General features: G+C 53.1%; 1 protein-coding gene across 1 annotated transcript; it reads left to right on the forward strand.

The window, feature by feature from the left end:
- The first annotated feature begins 11282 nt into the window (after positions 1-11282).
- GJD3 (gap junction protein delta 3) lies at positions 11283-13886 on the forward strand. The gene is made up of 2 exons (XM_013980984.3): positions 11283-11412; positions 12121-13886. The coding sequence occupies exon 2, from the start codon at positions 12125-12127 to the stop codon at positions 13004-13006; it is 882 nt and encodes a 293-aa protein (XP_013836438.1). The 5' UTR covers positions 11283-11412; positions 12121-12124; the 3' UTR covers positions 13007-13886.
- The last annotated feature ends 4550 nt before the right edge of the window (positions 13887-18436 follow it).

The following is an 18436-nucleotide window of genomic DNA, read 5'->3' on the forward strand; positions in this document are numbered from 1 at the left end:
TCGGTGAGCTGCGGTGTAGGTGCAGATGAGACTTGGATCCTGCCTTGCTGTGGCTGTGGCGTAGGCCAGTGGCTGAAGCTTCAATTACACCCCTAGCCTGGGAACTTCCATTTGCTCCAGGTGCGGCCCTAAAAATATTCCCAAGCCAGGGATCAAAACTGGGCCACAGCAATGATAACACTGCATCCTTAACCCCCTGTACAACCAGGGAACTCTTAAACGTCTTTTTTTTTTTTTTTTTTTTTTTTTTAAATGATTTCCTATTTTAACAATATTTTGACAGCCTGGTCAACTACTTGATTATCTGTGGTGGCGCAGTGGTTAACGAATCCAGCTAGGAACCAAGAGGTTTCAGGTTTGGTCCCTGCCCTTGCTCAGTGGGTTAACGATCCCGCGTTGCTGTGAGCTGTGGTGTAGGTTGCAGACACGGCTCGGATCCTGTGTTGCTGTGGCTCTGGCGTAGGCCGGTGGCTACAGCTCCGATTTGACCCCTAGCCTAGGAATCTCCATATGTCACGGGAGTGGCCCAAGAAATAGCAAAAAGACACAAAACAAAAAAACAAAACAAAACAAAAAAAAATCATACTGGGGCAACTGGCTAATCATTTAGAAAAAAATATATTAGAAAAATCTAACTCCTCCCTCACATATTACACAAAGGTTAAGTTCAAACAGACTATTTAAACGTCAAAAACAAAACATGAAAAGTACTAGAAGATGAGTCCCCATCATGGCTCAGTGGTTAACAAACCCTACTAGTATCCATGAGGTTGCGGGTTCGATCCCTGGCCTTGCTCAGTGGGTTAAGGATCCGGCGTTGCTGTGGCTGTGGTGTAGGCTGGCATGTGTAGCTCCAATTAGACCTCTAGCCTGGGAACCTCCATATTGCCGCTGGCACGGCACTGAAAAAAAAGAGATGGGAGCCATTTCACCAGAACCTGGTCAAAAAGGTCAAGCTCTTTGTCAGAGCAATTCTCACTTTAAGAGATTTAGCTCGCAGGGAACACTATCCAATCTCTTGGGATAGACCATGATGGAGATAATAAAAAAAGGAATGGGAGCTCCCATTGTGGCTCAGCAGCAACAAACCCCAACAGCATCTATGAGGACTTGGGTTCGATCCCTGGCCCCATTTAGTAGGTTAAGGATCAAGTGCTGCTTGGATCTGTAGCTGTGGTGTAGGCCAGCAGCTGCAGCTCCTATTTGATCACTAGACTGGGAACTTCCGTAAGCCACTGGTGCAGCCCTAAAAAAGCAAAAAAAAAAATTTTTTTAATTAAAAAAAGGGAATGTGCATATATACATACATATATATATATATATATATATGACTGAGTCACTATGCTGTACAGCAGAAATTGGCACAACACTGTAAATCAACTACACTTTAATAAAAAAATTTTTTGGAGTCCCTGTCGTGGCGCAGCAGAAACGAATCCAACTAGGAACCATGAGCTTGTGGGTTTGATCCCTGGCTTTGCTCAGTGGGTTAAGGATCCAGTGTTGCCGTGAGCTTTGGTGTAGTTCGCAGACGCGGCTCAGATCAGGCGTTGCTGTGGCTGTGGTGTAGGCCAGTGGCTACAGCTCCAATTCAACCCTTAGCCTGGAAACCTCCATATGCCGCAGGCGCGGGCCTGAAAAAAAGAATTTATATTAAATGTATAAATAGGATAACAAAATGTATAAGTTGAAGGCTTAAAAGGAAAAAGTTAAATTGTTTTTGTTTTAATAATTTTTGTTGTTGTTGTTGTTGTTGTTGTTGTTGCTACTTCTTGGGCCGCTCCCGCGGCATATGGAGGTTCCCAGGCTAGGGGTTGAATCACAGCTGTAGCCACTGGCCTACGCCAGAGCCACAGCAACGAGGGATCCAAGCCGCGTCTGCAACCTACACCACAGCTCACGGCAACGCCGGATCGTTAACCCACTGAGCAAGGGCAGGGACCGAACCCGCAACCTCATGGTTCCTAGTCGGATTCGTTAACCACTGCGCCACGACGGGAACTCCTCCGAGAACTCCTGTTTTAATAAATTATTGAATATAAGTTCAAACCCAAGGATATTGATTTTGTGCACAAAAGCCACCTTCAGACATTAAACTCAGATTGTGGGAACAAGCCAAATTGCTCTATTTCGTAAAGAATGGGAAAGAGGGAGTTGTACAGGGGGTAGTATGACCACTGGGGAGTAGGGGGCACATGGGGGTGAAGGAAGAAGAGGAGGAAAGCTTGTCCAGAGCAGCGGAGGGAAAGGTGTAGTGATGACTTAGAGAGTCTCCTCCCTCCCGTCACTCCTGCAAAAGCATTTCACTGCAGACCAACATTCACTTTTCCTTTCTTTTTTCTTTTTCTTTTTATGGCCGCACCCGCGGCATATGGAGGCTCCCAGGCTAGGGGTCCAATCGGAGCTGCAGCTGCCGGCCTACACCACAGCCACAGCAACGAAGGATCCAAGCCGCATCTGTGACCTACACCACAGCCTGTGGCAACACCGGATCTCTAACCCACTGAGTGAGGAAGGGGATCAAACCCACATCCTGGGAGTTCCCGTTGTGGCTCAGTGGTTAACGAATCCGACTAAGAACCATGAGGTTGCGGCTTCGGTCCCTGCCCTTGCTCAGTGGGTTAGGGATCCGGTGTTGCCGTGAGCTGTGGTGTAGGTTGCATATTTGGCTCAGATCCCGCGTTGCTGTGGCTCTGGTGTAGGCCGGTGGCTACAGCTGTGATTCAACCCCTAGCCTGGGAACCTCCATATGCCGCGGGAGAGGCCCAAGAAATGGCAAAAAAGAAAAAAAAAAAAAAAAAAAAAACCAGTCAGGTTCTTAACCCACTGTGCCACATTGGTAACTCCCTCACTTTTTTTATTAATGATTTTTATTTTTTCTATTATAGTTGATAGAACTTTTCTTTTGAAATCAACTTTATTGAAGTATAATTTACATACCTAAAATGCACCCACTCTATACACATTGATGACTTTTGACAAATGCATACTCTGCATAACCACCGTCACAATCAAGATAGAAAACATTTCGGGGTCCTGTCTTGGTGCAGCAGAAATGATTCTGACTAGGAACCATGAGGTTGCAGGTTCGAACTCTGGCCTCGCTCAGTGGGTTGAGGATCCATGTGCTGTGGTGTGGTTCGCAGACGTGGCTTGGATCTGGCATTGCTGTGGCTGTGGCGTAGGCCAGCAGCTGCAGCTTCAGTTAGACCCCCAGCCTGGGAAACTCCACAGGCCACAGGTGTGGCCCTAAAAAGACAAAAGACAAAAAGGAAAGAAAATAGTTCTAGCACCCCAAAAAGTTCTGTATCTCTTCAAACCCTAACTCCAAACACTGGCCTGATTTCTACCATTATGGTTAGTTTTACATATTCTAGAACTTCATACATCATCAGAGTATGTTTGTGTGTCTGGCTCCTTTCACTCGGCATCGTAATGTTTTGGTTTTTTTGTTGTTGTTGTTGTTGTTGCTATTTCTTGGGCCGCTCCCGCGGCATATGGAGGTTCCCAGGCCAGGGGTTGAATCACAGCTGTAGCCACCGGCCTACGCCAGAGCCAGAGCAACGTGGGATCCGAGCCGCGTCTGCAACCTACACCACAGCTCACGGCAACGCCGGATCATTAACCCACTGAGCAAGGGCAGGGACCGAACCCGCAACCTCATGGTTCCTAGTCGGATTCGTTAACCACTGCGCCACAACGGGAACTCCCATAATGTTTTTGAAATTTAACCATAATTGTTGCATGTGTCAAATTTTTTTTTTTTTTTGCTTGTTCAGAGGTTCTCAGGCTAGCGGTCTTATCAGAGCTGTAGCTGCTGGCCTACACCACAGCCACAGCAACGCAGATCATTAACCCACTGAGCAAGGCCAGGGATCAAACCAGCAACCTCACGGTTCCTAGTCAGATTAACTTCCACTCTGTCACAAAGGGAACTCCAACTGTTCCTTTTTTTTAATTGCTTAATATGATTCCATTGTATGGATTTGTTTATCCATTCACCTGTTGATGGACATTTAGGTTGTTTCCAGTTTGGGCCTACTACAGATAAAGCTATTATGAACACAAGAGCGTAAATCCTTTTTTTGGCTGCTTCTGAGGCATGGGGAAGTTCCCAGGCCAGGGGTCGAACCCGTGCCTCAGCAGTGATCCGAGCCACAGCAGTGACAACTTAACTTAGCAGTGGATACTTAACCCACTGCCCCAAAGGAACTCCCAAGTCTTTTATAGACATATTTTTTCATTTCTTTTAGGTAAATACCTAGAAGTGGAATTTGTCAGTTATTTAGAATACTCTTACCTAAGGAACTAACAAACATTTTCAAAGCAGTTGTATCATTTTTCCCTCCTTTTTGGAGTCAGTTTCTTTTGTGTGAGACAATATCTTCACTGGCCTCAAGGGGGCCCAAATACATCCTAGTGAGTGGAAAAAGATATTTTATTTAGCTGGGGAGTTCCAGCTGTGGCTCAGCAGGAAATAAACCTGACTAGTATCCATGAGGACTCAGGTTCAATCCCAGGCCTCGCTCAGTGGGTTAAGGATCCCATGTGGCTGTGAGCTGTAGTGTAGGTCACAGACACAGCTCAAATATGGTGTGGCTGTGGCTGTGGTATAGGCTGACAGCTGCAGGTCTGATTCAACCCCTAGCCTGGGAACTTCCATATGCTGCAGGTGCGGTGCCCCCTGACCCCAGAAAAAGATATTTTAGTCAGAAAAAAGGACGCCGAGTCCACAAGTGATTTTGTCTTCTGCCACTAGTAAGTTTTTGTGAATTTCCAGGGCCTGGTGGAGGGCAATCCTTTGGATCCGAGAGGATTGCTTTCAGGGAGGCAGTCACTCTGGTTTGCCTATCAGCTGATCTTGAGTTAACCTGACCTGGCTTCTGCCCCAGGGTAGTGGAGAGAAGGTCAGAGGGCCTCTGGCAGGATCGCAGTTGCATATTCATCTCACTTATAAACAGGCCATTCAGACTTGAATGGCCTCTTGCTAACTCAAACCCATCCCCTTCCCCACTCAATCCCAAAGCAGCTTCTCTCATCTGTCCTTCACTCTGAGCTTTTAGGGAGATGGAGAGGGACTCCCATGCCCCTTGTCTCTCAGATGCCCCTGCCTGCAGGGCCCAGTCACCCTCAGACCCAGTTAATATCCTTACTGTGCAAAGCTGCTACATGTACAACTTAGAAATGGGTGAGATGGAGGAAAAGGGACCAGATGGGGACATCCAGTTGGCCGTATTGACTCCTCGGCCCAAGAGCAAGAAATTGGAAACAGGACTGGGCAGAGGCACGGGAATAAAGGCCCAGATGTGTGGTGGTTTGGAAGGACCTGGGGACAGGGGGACAAGGAAGACTGAGGTCTCCCTTTTCCTCAAGGAGAAGCTGTGCAGGAGCGGCTGATGGGGGCGCCTTGACGGGAATCGAGTCTCTGAGTCCCAGCATGAAGGGTCAATAATACGAGAAGCAGATGCACGACAGCCAGGCTTACGCTCCCCTTCCTCCTTGCAAGGACTAATGATTCCATTTCCCAGGCTCCCTTGCGAAAAATAAAGATTACGTTTCCCAGGCTTCCTTGCGGAAGGTCATCCTGGCCAATGATATGCCAGCAGCTCAGTCACGTGGCAGGTTCCCAGGTCTTTTCAGCGAGATGTCCTTGCGCTGGTTTCTTTCACCTTCATCCCTTTCTCCATCCACCGCCTGGAATGTAAATAGACTCTGTGGATCCGGGAGGAGGAGGCCAGATCCAGAGAGGGGTTTGGGAGGAGTTCCCCTGAGGACCTTGGGACACAGAGTTGCCCACTCTCCTCCTTCTCTTAGGTGCGAGAGTCACAAGCTTCTCTCTTGTTTGAACTGCTGTTGGGTATTTATGCTGTTACAGCCAAAATAATCTTTAATAATCATAGAGCCAAGGGAGGAGGTAAGGCCAGACAGGGAAGCAGGTCCCAGCTGGTGATAAAACCACAGAGCCTGAGGGGCTGCGGGGAGCCAAAGGCTGAGGATGAGAGGAAGAGACAGAGCTGGGGCGAGTGAACAGAAGGTCATCTGGTCTGGAGGATTTTCAAGCCTGGGGAAAGGGTCAGAAACGACGCAGATCGGTGGGGCGGGGCTGCAGTAGACTAGGAGGAGGAACTCGGGAGAACCAGCCCTGCCCGCCGCCCTCATCACCTCATTTGTTGGGGGCGGGGGGTGGCACACTTGCAGCATGTGGAAGTTCCCAGGCGAGGGGCCAAATTGGAGCTGCAGCTGCCCACCTACACCTCAGCCACAGCAATACAGGATCAGCTCACATCTTGGACTTATGCTGCAGCTTGTGGATCCTTAACCCACTGAGCAAGGCCAGGGATCGTGGAACCTGCATCCTCATGGATATTAGTCCAGTTCTTAACCCGCTGAGCCACAGGGAGAACGCCTCACCCCCTCACTCTCCATGCTCTGGCTGAGCTGGGGCCAGAGATTTTCCCCCTTAACCCATTTTGGAGTTTTTGTTTCTGCTCAGGACTGGACATTCCAATTGTCAATCTCAGACTGAATCGGCCACTTTAGTGATCACAAGCCCCGGAGATCAGAGCGGGCTGCTGAGGCATGGGGCCTGGCAGCGTCCTCACCACCTTGGGGCAGAGAAAGTCTGAACCCTTTGCAACCCTCCCACCCAAGTCAGGTTCACCTATTCTCCTTCCCACCATATTTGCTGATCTTCTACCATCTGTTCAAACTCTTCTAGGTGATGGGGGCAGGACAGTGAATAAAGCACCAAAAATCCTTGCCCTCGTGGTGCTTACAGGCTAATGGAAAAGATGGATGTTCCCTGGGATAGAAAAGAAAAATTCAGGGAGTTCTCATCGTGGCTCAAAGGTAACGAACTCGACTTGTATCCATGAGGACAGAGGTTCAATCCTTGGCCTTGCTCAGTGGGTTAAAACTCCAAAGTTGCTGTGGCTGTGGTTGTAGGCCTGCGGCTACAGCTCCAATTCAGCCCCTAGCCTGGGAACTTCCATATGCCGAGGGTGCGGCTCTAAGACAAAAAAAAAAAAAGAGAGAGAGAAGAGTAATTCAGGAGTGCCAGTTGTGGCTTAGCGGGTGAAGAACCCAATGTAATGTCCATAAGGATTCGGGTTCAATCCCTGGCCTGGCTCATTGGATTAAAGATCCCATGTTGCCGTGGTTTTGGAGTAGGCTGGCAGCGCCTATGCCAAAGCCACAGCAACACCAGCTCAGATTCCACCCCTAGCCTGGGAACTTCCAAATGCCGTGGGTGCAGCCATAAAAAGAAGGAGAAGAGGAAGAAGAATATACAGTGTGTTGTACAGCGGTCAGCGCAAAGGAAATAGAGCTGAGAAAAAGGATAGGAAGTAGGGGGTTAAATTCCAGTTAGGACCTCTAGGAAAGACCTCACTAAAAGACAGCATTTAGCAGAGTTCCCATCGTGGCTCAGTGGTTAACGAATCCAACTAGGAACCATGGGGTTGGGGGTTCGATCCCTGGCCTTGCTCAGCGGGTTAAGGATCCGGCATTGCCCTGAGCTGTGGTGTAGGTCTCAGAGGCAGCTCAGATCCCACATTGCTGTGGCTGTGGTGTAGGCTGGCGGCTACAGCTCTGATTCGACCCCAGCCTGGGAACCTCTATATACCACAGCAGCGGCCCTAGAAAAGGCAAAAAAAAAAAAAAAAGACAGCATTTAGCGAGTCCCCCTTGTGGCTCATCGGGTTAAGAACCTGACTAGCATCCATGAGGATGCAGGTTCAATCCCTGGCCTCACTCAGTGACTTAAAGATATGGCATTGCGGAGTTCCCATCATGGCGCAGTGGTTAACGAATCTGACTAGGAACCATGAGGTTGCGGGTTCAGTCCCTGCCCTTACTCAATGGGTTGGGGATCTGGCGTTGCCGTGACTGTGGTGTAGGTTGCAGACTCGGCTCGGATCCTGCGTTGCTGTGGCTCTGGCATAGGCCAGTGGCTACAGCTCCGATTCGACCCCTAGCCTGGGAACCTCCATATGCCGTGGGAGTGGCCCAAAGAAATAGCAAAAAGACAAAAAAAAAAAAAAAAAAAAAAGACCTGGCATTGCCATAAGCTGTGGCATAGCTCTCAGATGTGGCTTGGATCTGGCATTGCTGTGGCTGTGGCATAAGCCAGCAGGTGCAGCTCCATTTCAACCCCTAGCCTGGGAACTTCCATATGCCGCAGTTGCAGCCCTAAAAAGACAATCAATCAATCAATTAATAAAGGGCAGCTTTTATGTAAAGTTTTTTTTTTTTTTTTTGTCTTTTTGCTATTTCTTGGGCCACTCCCGCGGCATATGGAGGTTCCCAGGCTAGGGGTCTAATTGGAGCTGTAGCCACCGGCCTACACCAGAGCCACAGCAACGCGGGATCCGAGCCTCGTCTGCAACTTACACCACAGCTCACGGCAACGCCGGATCCTTAACCCACTGAGCAAGGCCAGGGACCGAACCCGAAACCTCATGGTTCCTAGTTGGATTCATTAACCACTGCGCCACGACAGGAACTCCCCTAAAGATGTTTCTAAATGTTAAAGGGACACGTGTGTTGATGATGTCACAGGTAGTGATTTACCAGGTTCAAACACGAGTGTGCGGCATGTGTGCGTCCGAACGTGATGGAGGTGGGAAGAGGCTCCACAGCTCATCGGGCCAGGGACAGAGACTGCGTGTGGACCTGGGCAGGACGGGCCTCTGAGCCCAGCCCCAGCCCTCAAGAATGGCCAAGAACGGGGCCACGCGTCGCCAGCTCTGGGCAGCATCAGCGACACCTCCCAGGCTGGATGGCGCTATCTAGGAAGGAGGTTGGGCCCCAGAGATTGTAGAGTCTCCTGTGTCTGGTCCTGCGGTATCAGGGGCTGGGGACGGCTCAGGGTGAACATGAGCTCCACACCCCGCCCCACCCTAGCCCACCACGTCTGCTGCTTTCCACTCCCCACAGGCAGACAGGTCTGGTCTGATGGGTTTTTTTCCAGGCTGGGCTGGTGGCCTGACCTGGCAGGGGCCATGAGGACAGGGCAGGGACCATTCCAGGGGAGATGAGGTGTGTCCCTGAGTCCCCATGGCTGGGGGCAGGGGGCAGGGGGCAGGGAGCAACTTTGCCAGGAGCAGGTGGAGGTTGGGGGTGGGGAGGTCGGCGGGGACCCCCACCCACATCCTGTTTTTCGAATGGGCCCCAGCACGTGCTTTCCTTTGGACTGTGTCCTGGCCGCTGTCCCCCAACCCAGGCCCAGTCCCAAGGGAACCCCAGTACTCCCAGGCATTAACCTAGGGTTTTTCCAGGCTGGGCTGGGCCCCTGAGCCAGTGTGGCTGAGGGACACATTTCCCACCCCTTCTTGAAATGGGGCCAGGGGTCCCCATCAGCACATGGAAAAACACACAGGCCTCCCATGGCTGAAGAGGAGAGATAGTGTCACCAAGGGAGTTCCCATCGTGGTTCAGCGGAAATGAGTCTGTCTAGTAGCCATGAGGACACAGGTTTGATCCCTGGCCCCACTCATTGGGTTAGGGCTCTGGCATTGCCGTGATTTGTGCTGTAGGTCAAAGATACGGCTTGGATCTGGCATGGCTGTGGCTGTGGCATAGGCCGGCAGCTACAGCTCAGATTCAACCCCTATCCCGAGAACCTCCATATGCTGCAGGTCCAGCCCTAAAAACAAAAAAAAGGAGGTTATCCATTAGGTTAAGGATCTGGCATCACTCCTGTGGCTCAGGTCGCTGCTGTGGTGCAGGTTCGATTCCTGGCCAAGGAACTTCTGAATGCCGCAGGCTCAGCCAAAAAAAGAACATGGGCTCTAAACCAGTGAGGCTGGGCATGAAGCCAGGAACTGCTCTTTCTGGCTGTGTGGCTGTACCAAGCAGCTTAGCCTTCAGCTTCCTGCCTGCCAAGGTCATCAGGGGGATTACATGAGCTAATTGGTGTGATGGGCAAGGCACAGGGCCTGGCTCGGAGCAGGTGCACAGCTGAGGGAGGGGAATGCTGTGCAGATGCCCAGAAAGGCAGAGGGGACAAGCAAACACGTCCTCCTGGGAGTGGCCCTCCCTGGCCACTCAGGTGACCATTGGTCATCTGAACTCCCCTCCCCTATGGGACAGCTTCTCCTGCCACCTAGAGCAGAAGAAGGTGACTCAGTTCAGAGTCATATGGGGGGAAAGAAGCCCTTCTCTCTATTTTTCACATTATAAAATGACATGCTCATTACAGTAAATCTGGAAATTACAGAAAAGCAGCAGAGAAGCAAAAGCTTTTCTTTAACTATGAAAGCCAGACACTCTTGATACCTTAATGTTTTTCCATATGAGATATTTTTCTGGGCTCAGGCTTTTTTTTCTTCTTCCTTTTTTTCTTTTTTTCTTTTTTCCTTTTTAAGGCTGCACCTGCGGCATATGGAGGTTCCCAGGCTAGGGGTCCAGTTGGAGCTATAGCTGCCAGTCTACACCACAGTCACAGCAATGCAGGATCTGAGCCACATCTGTGACCTACACCACAGCTCACAGCAATGTCGGATCCCCCTCCCACTGAGTGAAGCCAGGGATTGAATCTGCGTCCTCATGGATACTAGCTGGGTTCGTTTCTGCGGGGCCACAGCAGGAACTGCCATGGCTTTTTTGTTCTCTGTATTACAGTTGGGACCTTAGCATTAAGATGCAGAGCTGGGGGGAATTTCCTTGTGGCACAGTGGGTTAAGGATCTGGTGTTGTCACTGCTGCAGCTTGAGTCGCTGCGGTTGCCAGAGTTCGATCCCTGGCCCGGGAACTTCCACATGCCTCAGGCACGGCCACAAAAAAAAGACGCAGAGCAGGAAGGAAACTTGGGGGTCAGTTGACAAGCCAGGAGACTCTGGCCCAGAGGAGCTGAGTGACTCATCCAAGGTTAGTAGTGGCAGAGCTGAAACCAGAGGTACCAGGTGTCTTCTGCCTCTTAAAATATCAGTGCCCCCAATGCCAGCATCAAACCTCCCTCTAGCCTTGAAGGCCTCCTTCCATAGGGACAGTCACTTGACAGTGGATCAGGTCTTCCAGTTTGGAGGAGTCTGTTGGGGGTGGGCTTCCTTGAGCCCCCTGGTTCCCCCAATAAGGGGGGCAGCTCTGGTTAACCCCCTCCTTCATTTCCAGTGGGAGACACAGCTGCGGGATTGGAGTGGGGTGCAGGTGGGCAAGGGGATGGAAAGAGAGGGCTGGCAGAGCCCAGCAAGGGGCGTGGCCCTGGGTCTGTTCCCGGGGGCGGAGCCAGCCAACAGGGTCACCCTGTCCCTTTAAGAGAAGGGGGAGAGCTAGCCCCTCTCAGCCATCCTGACCTGTCATCCATCCCGGCCACATCCGAAAGGGAAAATGAAAGAGGGACCAGGAGGAACAGGTCGCAGCCATCTCCCAGGGTCCTTCGCTCAGCTCTGACATCCCAGCGACAGCTACAGGGTGAGTGAGTCAGGCGAGGGTCCGGGGGCATCCAGAGCCTGTGGCATCGGTAGGGGGAGGTGTTGGGAAGGCTCTGGGGAGGTACGGGAGGCTGGAAGCAGAGGAACCCCAGGGACCCCAGGGAGGAGAAGGTGGGTCAGCATTCCTGCCACACTGGGGTCAGATGGCAGGGGACACCTGGGACAATGGAGCCTGAGAGAGTTTTGGAAGTGGGTTTAACTTTGTGTACGTGCCCCGATTCTGAGAGGCGCTGACTGCAGAGAAAGGGGCCGGAGAAACGGTGGGCGGAGAAGGAAGGAGGTGGGCCCTGCACCGGCCGGGGCTTTACCGAGCCTGGGGTACCAAACCGCTCTTGCCAGGGAAAGCGTCCTTGAGCACTTGGGGGCGCTGCCGGGTTTCTGTTTCTACAGATGCAGCCAGGGGCTGGGGGCGCTGACCTCCAAGGTCCGATGGGCTTATGGGTGTCTGACTAGAGACCCGGGGTGGAGCGTCTCCCCAGCCCCCATCGGTTCCAAGCCGAGTATCAACTAACCCCTCGCCCCCAGCCCCTTTGCTAAGTCCTTTGTTCGCACAAAGTCCCGGCTAAACCCCGGCTCTGGCTCACCTCGAAGTTAGAGGAGATCTAACCGACCCCACTTGGACAGGCACAGAGGGCTGGGGACCCTGATCCTTCTGGCCTCTGACTACCCGCCCCGTGTCTGTCCCCAGCGCCATGGGGGAGTGGGCGTTCCTCGGCTCGCTGCTGGACGCCGTGCAGCTGCAGTCGCCGCTCGTGGGCCGCCTGTGGCTGGTGGTCATGCTGATTTTCCGCATCCTGGTGCTGGCCACGGTGGGCGGCGCCGTGTTCGAGGACGAGCAGGAGGAGTTCGTGTGCAACACGCTGCAGCCAGGCTGTCGCCAGACCTGCTACGACCGCGCCTTCCCCATCTCCCACTACCGCTTCTGGCTCTTCCACATCCTGCTGCTCTCGGCGCCCCCGGTGCTCTTCGTCATCTACTCCATGCACCGGGCCAGCAAGGAGCAGGGAGGCGCGGACAGTGAGCCGGGGACCCCGGGGCGCCCCGGGGGCCGACGCGCGCGCCGCTGCTACCTGCTGAGCGTGGCGCTGCGCCTCCTGGCCGAGCTGGCCTTCCTGGCGGGCCAGGCGCTGCTCTACGGCTTCCGCGTGGCCCCGCACTTCGCGTGCACCGGCCCCCCGTGCCCACACACGGTGGATTGCTTCGTGAGCCGGCCCACCGAGAAGACCGTCTTCGTGGTCTTCTACTTCGCGGTGGGGCTGCTCTCGGCGCTGCTCAGCGTGGTCGAGCTCGGCCACCTGCTCTGGAAGGGCCACCCGCGCGCCGGCCGCTGTCGCCAGGCGGCAGAGCGCGACAATCTCTGCAACCGCGCGCATGAGAAGGCTCAGCAGCTGCTCCCGCCGCCGTCGCCCGCCCTGCCCGCCCTGCCGGCCCTGCCGGCCCGGCGCTCGGCCCGGGATCCAGACCCATACCCGCCGCCTGCCTATGCGCACCAGTCGCCGGCCAGCGACAGCGAGAGGGGCAGCGGCCGCAGCCAGGTGTCGCTGGCCACTGTCCGCCAGGACCTAGCCATCTAGAACTGCCTCCGGCAGGGAGTGAGGTCAGAAGCTGGACCCCACCACCCCAGAGCGAGAGGTGACTCTGCACCAACTGTTCGCAGGGCACCCCACTCAAGGCAGATGCCACGTAGGGGGCACACCTGCCAGGCAGCATTCACACTTGCCAGCTGAGCCGGGTGGCATCAAATGAACTAAGGCTGGTCCAGGTAGACAGGAAAGCGGCCAGGGGGCCTGAGAGAAAGAGGACAGGAGAGGACAGAGCTAGTGGAAAGTGGAGTTTGCCGTGGAGACCCAGTTGTTTACTGGGAATGAAAACACGTGCCATACCAGCTCCCCGAGGCCTCTCCTGGTTCAGACTGAGGCACCACCTCAGTGCGGCCTCTCTGCCTCTGCGCACACACACATGCACATGTTGACACATGTATCCATGGTGTAAGCTGTCTCCCCAGGCAGACGTAAAACCTGCGTGAGCTCTGGGTGTGCAAACATGTGCGTGAGCATGTGTCCATCCCGTGCGTGCTCTCTGTGCATGTGTATGTGCCTACCCCGTGTGAGTGCTATGTGTGTGTATGTGTGGGCACATCTGTGTGAGCCCTGTGTGTCTCTGACATGCACTCTGTGGGTGGCCAGGGTCCAGTGCCAGAGCAGCCCCTGTGGCCCCCCCACCTGCAGGGGCCTCATGAGAAGATCTCCGCTCCTGATGGAGCCCCCGCAGGAAGTGGGGGGAGGCCACCCTTCAGTCCGGGCGGTGGAGGGGGCTCGGTCTGGTGGGGCCCGTGGGCACCATCTACACTCTTGACCTTGCGGTCTGGGCAAGGCGGGGTCAGAGGTCAGGATTTTCTCTTCCTTACCCTGCTGCTTATCCCAGCCCCCCAAAATCCTCAAAAAAAAAAAAAAACCTCCTCCCCACACGTGCTCCTGGCCCTGCATTTTCCTGCAGCCAGCACCCTCTTTCCCCCTGGGGAATTACAAGGAACTGTCTACACGGCTGCCTCCTGTCTCTCCTCGGCCTCCATCTACTTCCTCCTTCAGGGCCCCAGTGGGGCTGCTTGCTGTAAGCAAGTGAAAAATCCATGGGCCATCATGTAGTCCTGTGGGCTTCACCAGACCCTTCTAAGCAGCTGCCAGGGCGCCCCTGGGCCAATTTTCTTTGGTGTCCTTGGCCAGTCCCTCTCTGTCCGTTGCTTTACTCCTCTTTCCTCAGCTTGCCTGCTTCCCCGCCTAGACGCCAGACAGCAGCTGGAAGGGTCTTTCCTTTTTCTTTCTTTTCTTTTGGCCACCCCGCGGCCTGTGGAGCTCCAGGGATCAGATCCGACTGCAGCCTCAAACTAAGCCGCAGCAACCCTGGATCCTCTGTGCCAGGCCAGGGATCGAACCTGCATCCCAGCACTCCCAAGCCGCTGCCAATCTCATTGCGCCACAGCGGGAACTCCTGGAATCCCCCTACTTATGCCCTCAGGGGTTACCTGTCCCATATGTAGTAATATATTTTCTTTCACCCAATATATCCAAAATATTATTTCAACACACCACCAATATAACAAAGCATTGAGGAGTTTTCCTGTGGTGCAGTAGGTTAAGGATCCAGCCTTGTCACTGCCGCAGCTTGGGTCTGTGCTGTGGTGCGGGTTGGATTCCTGACCCAGGAACTTCCACTTGCCTTGGGCGAGGCAAAAAAAAAAAAAAAAAGATGGTTAAGCAGATGCTTTGCATTTTTGGTTTTGTACGAAGTCTTTGAAGTCTGGAGCGTGTTCTGTGCTTGGAGCACATCTCAGCTTGGACCAGCCTCCATCCGTGGTGAGTGGCTGCTGGTTTTTGGTTTTTTGTTTTCTTTGGCTGCACTCATGGCATGCGGAAGTTCCCAGGCCAGGGATCCAACCCAAGCCACAGCAGTGATAACGCTGGATCCTTAACCCGCTGAGCCACCAGGGAACTCCAGCATTTCCTACTCTCTCGTCTGCTCTTCTCCACGTCTTCGGAGGCTGCCCAGGGGCCGCTGTCACCATTGGCCTGGAGTAGTCCTTTCCCTCAGCCTCTGCTCCTGCCATTCTAATCTCAATATCTCACCCACAGGCTTAAAATCCTTCACTCCCACCAATCCCTCAGGATCAAGTCCACCTCCTGAATTGGCCTTGACCTGAGCCCATCCCAGCCTCTCCAACCATTTAAACCAACACCCAAAATAGTTAAAACACAGAGTGGGAGTTCCCCTTGTGGTGCAGTGGAAGCGAATCCGACTAAGAACCATACGGTTGCGGGTTTGATCCCTGGCCTCGCTCAGGGGGTTGAGGATCTGATGTTGCCACGAGCTGTGGTATAGGTCCCAGTCACAGCTCAGATCCTGTGTTACTGTGACTGTGGCCTAGGCTGGCAGCCATAGCTCTAATTCAACCCCTAGCCTGGGAACCTCCATATGCCACAGGTGCAGCCCTAAAAAGCAAAGCAAAACAAAACAACAAAAAAAGAACAAATGACAGTTTCTGATCACAAGTTTTTATCACCTCTGTGTCCCACCTGGCTAACTCTTCCCCTTAGAGATTTAACTGGGAGGGGAGTCACTTCTTCCAGGAAGCCTTCCTAGCCCTGCTCCGGGCCTTGTTAAATGCCTCTGCCCTGTGCTCTCATAGGCAAAGCACAAGTCAGCCCTGGATGACCAGATGCCACAGCAGTGGTTCTCAACTGGGGGCCGTTCCCCCCTACCAGGGAACATTTAGCAATGTCTGCAGGCTGTCACAGCTTGCAGAAAGGTGCAACTAGTGGCTAGAAGCCAGGGATGCTGCTAAACATCCTATAGTGCATGGGATGGTCCCTCACAACAAACCATTCCCAGCCCTTGTCACTTGTGCCTTGTATGAGAAACTCTACCGTGATGGACTTCAAATCATCCAGGGCAACCTCAAGCTCCACCAGTCCCAGCAGCAAAGTTACCATCACAAAGGGGTGCTTTGTAAAATGTGAGGCTCACTGGGTGTTCCCATCGTGGTTCAGCGGAAATGAATCTGACTAGAAACCATGAGGTTGCAGGTTCGATCCCTGGCCTCGTTCAGTGGCTTAAGGATACAGTGTTGCTCTGAGCTATGGTGTAGACCACGGACGAAGCTCCGATCTGGTGTTGTTGTGGCCGGCAGCTGTAGCTCTGATTGGACCCCTAGCCAGGAAACCTCCATATGCCTTGGGTGCAGCCCTAAAAATAAAAAAAAGAAAAAGAGGGATTACTGCTTTAGTCATCACAACGAAGGGGAGTCTGTTGGCATTTGGCGGGCAGGGGCTAGGAATGCCAAGATGTCCCCCCACAATATAGAATTGTCAGGGAGTTCCTGCTGCTGTGCAGCAGGTTATGGATCCAGCATTGTCTCTTCGGCAGCACAGGTTCAAGCCCCGGCTGGGGAAACGTCCATATGCAGGGGGTGTGGCCAAAAAAAAACCTGTCGCACATGATTTTAGAATGTCCCACTGACATTTATGTAGTGAACAAGCTCTTTATAATTACCTGAGGCTAAAACCTGACTTTGTTTTACATATAAAACCTTAAAGGTTTAGTTTGGGGAATCTTCGTATGTGGTTTTATTATTCATGATCAGTTTTTTATTTCAGCACCACTAACACTCTTTAACTCTCCTGGGTTTCTTTTTCTTTTTCTTTTTCTTTTTTTTTTTTTTTTTTTGGTCTTTTTGCCTTTTCTAGGGCTGCTCCTGTGGCACATGGAGATTCCCAGGCTAGGGGTCTAATCGGAGCTGTAGCTGCCAGCCTACGCCAGAGCCACAGTAACTCGAGATCTGAGCCATGACCTACACCACAGCTCACGGCAACACCGGATCCTTAACCCACTGAGCAACCTCCTGATTCCTCCTGCAACCTCCTGATTCCTAGTCAGGTTCGTTAACCACTGAGCCACGATGGGAACTCCATCTCCTGGGTTTCCTGGGTTTCTTGTACGGAATAGCTTCTGATCTTCTTCTTCTTTTTTTTTTTTTTTTTGTCTTTTTGCCATTTTTTGGGCCGCTCCTGCAGCATATGGAGGTTCCCAGGCTAGGGGTCGAATCGGAGCTGTAGCCGCCGGCCTACACCACAGCCACAGCAACTTGGGATTCGAGCCGCGTCTGCGACCTACACCACAGCTCAGGGCAACGCCGGATCCTCAACCCACTGAGCGAGGCCAGGTATCAAACCTGCGTCCTCATGGTTCCTAGTCGGATTTGTTAACCACTGCGCCACGACGGGAGCTCCGGAGAGCCTAGTGATTTTTTAAAGCATGTATGTAGGTATGTTATGAAGTTTCTTTCAGGTTCATAAAGAGTTAGAAAATATTTGCTAAAGGAAGAGCCAGTCCTCAGCACCCGCTCCAGCCTGGGCCAGACGTGACATAATCAGGAAGCTGGCGCCACCTGATGGCTGAAGTAGAAATCGCAGGCGGGGACCCTTCCTGCCCAGGAATCTCTTCCTGCCTCGACGCCCAGCTAACCTTCTCCAAACCTAGCCTCTGCAGCCGCCTCCCAGACCCCACCAGACTTCGGTGCCTGACACTTCTCTGGGGGCTTCAGGGATCCAAGTCTCCCCTGGCTGAGAGGTGGGAGCCCTCAGTACGGCTCCCTGATCTGCCGCTAACTTGCTGTGTGACCCTGAGCAAATGCACTGCTCTCTCTGGGACTTGAGCAGTGTAATGGGGGGTAAAACTGGCTCCTGAGGCCCCTCAAGACCTGCCACAGTCCATCCTTTCAATCTGGAGCATCCAGGTTCCCTGTCACCTGTCTGTCCTCTGTGCCTCCTACCCACAGTGACCTTACGGGTGGACAGGGGAGGGCAGGACAGTTCTTCGTGGAGGCAGAGGGATGACTGGCTGGCCTCCCCAGCATCCGTCCCCACCCTGAGTTCTTGTTAGATTGCAGTGAGCCCCGGACCCAGTGCCAACTGTCACTCCCACCAAGAAGGTCATCTGCAGCCACTCCAAAAACAGAACTCCTCTGCCACTAAGTGGCCCCCAAACCCAGCCTCTGGCTTCCCAAAAGCTGGGGACTCTCTGAGGGCCAGGGCTGGCTTTCTCCCTCCAACTAGGGTCTCCCCACCCCCATAACTGAGGGTCTTTCACGGGGGCTTCGTAGGGCCCTAGACCAAAGGCTTCCCAAGGGCAGGCCCATCTCCTTCCGTCTCCAAGGACCCCACAGCCCAGGAGTTCTCCCTGTGGCGCAACAGGATTGGTAGTGTCTCTGGAGCGCTGGGACACAGGTTCAATCCCCGGCCCAGCACAGTAGCTCAGATCTGATGTCTGGGCCCAGGAACTCCATATGCCACAGGGGCATTAAAAGAAAGGGAAAAATTAAAAAAAAAAAAACCCAGCCCAGCAAGTCAGGCCCCGAAGGTAGCTTGGCCCCCAGTGCCCATTTCTGACCCCCAGCCCCCTGCCCAGACACCAAGAAAAGGCGGCGAGGCAGCGAGGCTTAAAGGCACGTG

This window comes from Sus scrofa, chromosome 12 (genome assembly GCF_054392235.1).
Source record: "Sus scrofa isolate SSC_HxYL_T2T_F1_AM1 chromosome 12, Sscrofa_HxYL_maternal_Yorkshire_Landrace_v2.0, whole genome shotgun sequence".
Lineage (NCBI taxonomy): Eukaryota > Metazoa > Chordata > Mammalia > Artiodactyla > Suidae > Sus > Sus scrofa.

What these genes read in the sequence shown, in the direction of transcription:
- GJD3 (XM_013980984.3), top strand. Translation starts at nt 12,125, where the DNA reads ATGGGGGAGTGGGCGTTCCTCGGCTCGCTGCTGGACGCCGTGCAGCTG.